At 35.5% G+C, this 5,837-nt stretch overlaps 1 protein-coding gene across 1 annotated transcript; it reads left to right on the forward strand.

Moving 5' to 3' along the window:
* The first annotated feature begins 2,294 nt into the window (after positions 1–2,294).
* Positions 2,295–3,200, forward strand: LOC145243763 (male abnormal protein mab-31-like). Its single transcript, XM_080106806.1, has one exon. The coding sequence runs from the start codon at positions 2,295–2,297 to the stop codon at positions 3,198–3,200; it is 906 nt and encodes a 301-aa protein (XP_079962932.1).
* The last annotated feature ends 2,637 nt before the right edge of the window (positions 3,201–5,837 follow it).

Genomic DNA, 5,837 nt, shown 5'->3' on the forward strand with positions numbered 1-5,837 from the left:
TGTTTGAATTCACGATACCAGCGTTTTACAAGGTCATATGATGGGGCATTATCACCATAAGTTTCTTTCATTTCATCAAAAGTCTCCTGTGGTGTGCGTCCTTTCAAATACAAAAACCGGATCACTGCTCGACATTCAACAGGCTCCATTTCACACCTGACTCAGTTCAAACACCTGTAAAACAGAAACCACAATTAGTTCAGAGCTGTAATTCGTCACATAACCCATAGAGATATAAATCATTGCACATGCAAAATTTCAGCTAGATCAGACAACAGGAAGTGGGTCAGTGGCATTACTTATTGCACGCCCCTCGTAATTATTTATTATTAGACCCAATGTACCAAAATAGCTTTTTATGGTTTTAGATCGTTTTTTTTTAACATGTGGTTTTAAGCAAAACAACAGTATTTACGTGTCATGTCAAAAATAGTAATATATCACAAAATTATGAAAACTCAGTGAATAGAATAATTTATAATTAAAAGTAATTTTTACGGAAAATTGAGAGAAATTGCATTTTTCCTATATGTGAACACCTGGAATATTGCGAATACAAGGGAATACTTATCTCTTTTTTGCCACTTTAATAGCGGACGTTTTGTTTTAGACCATAGCGATGGAGTTTTTTTTTACTAAAAACACAAAAGCAGTTATTCTACTCGATGGATTTTCGTAATTTTGGGATATATTACTATTTTCGACATAACAATTAAGTACGCGTAAGTATTGTTGTTTTATCATAAAACCACAAATTAAAAAAATCGATCTGTCGACTATCTTAACAAGCACCTGGTTTTATTTTAGTCTAATTAATTTACACATCTGAAATGCATTTTTTTTTTTTCCTTTTAGAGATTAACTTTAATCTGTTATTTTTCAAACACAATCCAAATTTAAACGTAAACTAATAATAATTTAAAAAAAAAAAAAAAGAAAGAAAGAAACAGTTAATCGCCAAAAATAGAGACGCCAGTTTTTCGGACACCTGTCGTTAAAATCAGAGGGATAAACAGTATTTTAAACTATGACCGAAGTGGAAAATAAATAACAAAAAAATTACAAAATTGTCTTATTAAAATCATATTTTCTTACACAGTGTACAATTATATTTTGATACATTTATACAATAAATGTTTTGGTTTTTAAATGGCGCTGGCCGGCGCTCGCTCAGTTTAATTATGAATATGTTATTTCATTTTTTTTTAATTTTTTATTATTATTATTATTATTATTATTATTATTATTTGTTGATGATGATGTATTTTTTATTTTCTGTTTTTAGTAATAAAAATAGGTACTTGTACAGTTTAGTCAAGACATTAAAAAATGAAAATATCGAAAAAAAAAAAAAGTTTAAATTGTATGTATTTGTTATAGAAATTTTCCGAAAAAAAATTTCACTTAATTTCATCAAGTAGTTTTTTTTTTACAGCGGAAAAACACGTTTTTATGAGAGCGCGGTGAAGGCGGCCATCTTGGATTTTAAAAAAAATTTGTTTGAATTTTAGAAATGACAAAGGGAGATAACTCCAGTTAAAGCGCTGACACCCCCTCCTCATCTCTAATACTAGCTTTTCTTCCTAAAAATCGAACATTTTGCTCGGTATCATAAATTGTTTTTTCGCCGTTAAAAAAAAAAAAAAAAAAAAAAAAAAAAAACTTGATGAAATTAAGTGAAATTTTTTTTTTCAGAGAACTTCGTCCCATAACGGATACATACAATTTAAACTTTTTTCGATATTTTCATTTTTTAATGTCTTGACTAAACTGTACAAGTACCTAAAAATATATACGTTTCATGAAAAGCTTTCCCGTTTTCATTAAATCGAAACATTTCCAATTAAACAATTACGGATATATGTTCTCTTTCCCTTTATTTACTTTTTTTTTCATAGTTCTTTCTGGAAGTAATTAATATCTAATTTAATTTTTTTTTTTTTTTTTATTTCCTACTTCGGCCACAGTTTAAAATACTGATCTCCCTCTGATCCTAATGACAGGTGCCCGAAAAAAAATAGTGTCTCCATTTTCAGCGATAAATTGTAGAAGTAGCAATAATAATTTTGATTAGCTCTTTTAAGAAGTACAAAAGTCTGATTCTTCTTTTTAAAATGTTATTTTTGCCTGTACTTGCTCATAACCAAATGAAGTGGGCATTTTATAGCGACTAGTTTTCTTCGTCTCTCGTAGAGTTTTTGTAGCGGTAAAAAATAAAACAGGAACAAAAATAAATTGTCACCGGTAACCGGTGTCTTACGTTAACTTGTTTTTATGTTTGTGCTTAGAAAATAATGGATTATATTTCTGAAAATGTTGTCCCAGCCTTAGAACTATGTTTTCTAAATATTTCCATGACAGATTTAACACTACAAACTTGTGATACTCTGACCACGGTCAGATGGTTGGCACGTCATGGCCTCATCGCCAATAAACGCATTTGCGATAAATGCCCACGGCTAATGCATTTACAAGCGAGAAGAGGAAAGCAAGTCGGAGATGGGTATGGCTGGGGTTGTTCGAAATGTAATCGTGCTAAAAGTATACGCATTGGTTCTTTCTTCGAACATTCGCGTCTTAACTTAATTCAAATAGTAGAAATATTATATTTGTGGTCGTTGGAACGGCCTCAAGTTGAAGTATCCAAACAGACCGGCGTATCACCTCGATGTTTGCTAAATTGGTACAATTACGCCCGCGGTCTTTGCGCGCGATATTTGCTTGATAATCCCGTGGAGATGGGCGGTCCTGATCGGACCGTGGAAATTGCCGCAAGTAAATTTATGGAGAGAAATAATCGCCGTGGAAAATATAAGCCTGACCAGTGGGTTCTTGGTATGGTCGAGCGTGAAACAGATGTGACAATGATGGTGCCCGTGGACAACAGAGATGCAACGACTGCTTTACCCGTCATTGCTAAACACGTGCGTGCAGGCACCCGTATTGTGACGGATAGATGGCAGGACTACAATGCCCTGCCGCAACAAAATCACGGATACACCTTTGTTGCGCCCGGAGACTGCAAACACAGCGTGAAAGACGTTTTGGATCTTTGTAAGGCAAAATTTACTACTATGAGCGGAACTAGCGATGCAAATTTTGATAGTCATCTTCAGGAATTCGTCTGGCGACGTTGTGTAAAAGACAATTTCTTCGGCAACATTTTATATTGGATACGACATTATTATGATGTTTCGTAAATGTCATTCTTAATAAACGATATTTGTTTTTTTTTATTTTTTATTATTTCTGTCTTACTAAATTACAAAAAAAAATTAAAAAATAATCGAAACATTGGCAGACCTGAACGAGAAGAATCACCCCCCCCCCCTAATTTTAACCGGTAATCTGCAATTGGTAATTTTTTTTTTTTTTTTTTTTTACGTTATAACCCAGCGTAGTATAAACACCCCCTAGTCTCCCCATGTTAAGCACGGCTTTCGGAGTAAACACCCCTAACCTCGAGAACATACTACATACTAAAAAATAAGAATTATAGGAGGGGAGTGATTTCTCGTTCAGCTCTGCCGAAACATTTTTTTAATCAACTGTATTTTTTTCCGGCATTTTCTTTATATATATATATATATATATATATATATATATATATATATATATATATATATATATATATATATATATCTTGAACTTTTGACACTGGCGCATATCCACTTATTCTAATCAGTTCAGTAGGGAAGGACGGTGATATCCAATTTCGAGCAGCCTAATGAAAAAAAGTTTGCAGCTAATTCTACCCTCTGCGACAATGACCATCAACTCCCTGTATTTCCTCCTATAACAGACAACACGCTATGCAACATACAAATATCTGTGCGTGAGGTTGCCAAGCTAATCAAGAACTTTGATTCCAGTAAAGCAACTGGCCCTGACGGCATTCCAGTTATAGTGCTGAAAAAGCTCCAACCAGAACTTGCCCCCATACTTACAAAACTGTTTAAGCGTTGCCTTAAGGAGAAGTGCTTTCTAACACCATGGAAAACCTCATCAGTATGCCCTGTATTTAAGAATTCAGGTGAAAAGTCATCTCCCTTCCCTCTCAGTACAGACCAATAAGTCTCCTGTGTGTCATGAGTAAGTTGTTGGAATCCATATTAAATAGCGAAGTAGTCAACCACCTCAACAGAAACAACCTTCTTAGTGACATGCAATATGATTTCCGCTCTGCAAGATCTACAACAGATGTGCTAACGGTTATATCACATAGGATTAGTGAATCTCTTGACAAAGGTTTCCTTTCCAGGGCTCTTGACATATCGAAGCCCTTCGATAAGGTATGGCATAAGGGCCTACTTCACAAGATTTCCAGCTACGGTATTACTGGAAATGTTTTCTCAATCATTAAATCATTTCTCTCTGATAGGTTCATAAGAGTAGTGGTTGATGGGCAGAAATCAGAGGCCCACAGTATTAATGCTGGAGTCCCCCAGGGTTCCATCCAAGGCCCAACTCTCTTCCTGATCTACATCAATGATCTCCAAAAACACATACTTACATCATTTGTTGACATCTATGCTGATGACATGCCCATATATGGCAACATATCAAAGGCCGTAAATGACAAAGTTCCTCTAATTCTCTCTCCTCTGATCTTGAACGCGTGGTCAATGGGGGAAGAGGTGGCGGGTCACTTTTAATGCATCCAAAACCAAGCTTCTACCTTTACATCATCAACACTGATCCCCATCTGGCATCAATTGAAATAGATGGCTCTCGTCTTGGAGAGGCTCCATGTTTTGACAAGCTTCTGGGTTTGACCTTTACTCCTGATCTGAAATGGAACACGTACATCAAATCCGTTGCCAGGGACGCTGGGAAAATGGTAGGATCATTCTACCGCTCCAGAAGATATCTCACTACTGATGCAATTCTCTATCTGTATAAAAGCCTGCTGCCATATCTGGGCAGGAGCTGCTAAAAACAGCCTATCCTGCCTTGACAGAGTACAAAATAGACTTCATGGTTTGGTGGGGATGCCCTTTTCTCTTCTCTGCAGCCTCTCTCCCACAGAAGAGACGTTGCGAGCCTATCTTTGTTTTATCGTTATTTCCATGGCAAGTGCTTGTCTGAGCTCCAATCTCTCGTCCCCCCTCGCCAATCTTTCACGAGAAACACCTGTCTGGCTGAAACTACTGTAAATAATTTTCCCCACTCTTTATCTGTGCCTAAATCCAAACGTAGATTCCATGAGCAGAGCTTCTTTCTCAGAAGTGCACAATTGTGGAACTCCCTTCCGTTCGCCTGTTTCCCACCTGACTACAACTACAAATCCAACATAAACAAATTCCTGACAAACCGTCCCCTTAAGTACGACACTCTATCAAATCTCCAATACTAATGATTACTATAATACTATCTCATTGATTACTGTACACGCAATAACCCTTATCTCTGAGTGGCCTCCGGGCCTTGATAAGTGGTGACCCCCATGTAAAAAAAAAAAAGTTCCCAGTTATTGTTTGTTATAGTATAATAGGTACGGGCAAAAATGACCAAAGAAATAGGGAGGGGGTGTAGTTTTGAAGGCCGGTTTATTATAATTTTTTTTTGAGGGGGGGGGGTCTGACTTCTTTTTGATTCTATTTGAAAGATTAAAGACTAAAGTTAATTTCCAATAGAAAAAAAATATTTGTACTCGTGAAAAAAAAAGTTATGAAAAATGTTTTCATAGCGAGGTAACTAAATCAACTGAATTCTGAAGTTAAATAAATTCATCGTAAAAATCCTTTGAAAGATAAATATTAGTTTTCTGGGTCTATTTCAAAGATAATTAGTAAAGTCCTAAGATATTGAATTAAATAAAAAAAAAATTAAGAAAA

The sequence above is a fragment of the Euprymna scolopes genome, chromosome 22, assembly GCF_053919585.1.
Source record: "Euprymna scolopes isolate OS-2025 chromosome 22, ASM5391958v1, whole genome shotgun sequence".
NCBI lineage: Eukaryota > Metazoa > Mollusca > Cephalopoda > Sepiida > Sepiolidae > Euprymna > Euprymna scolopes.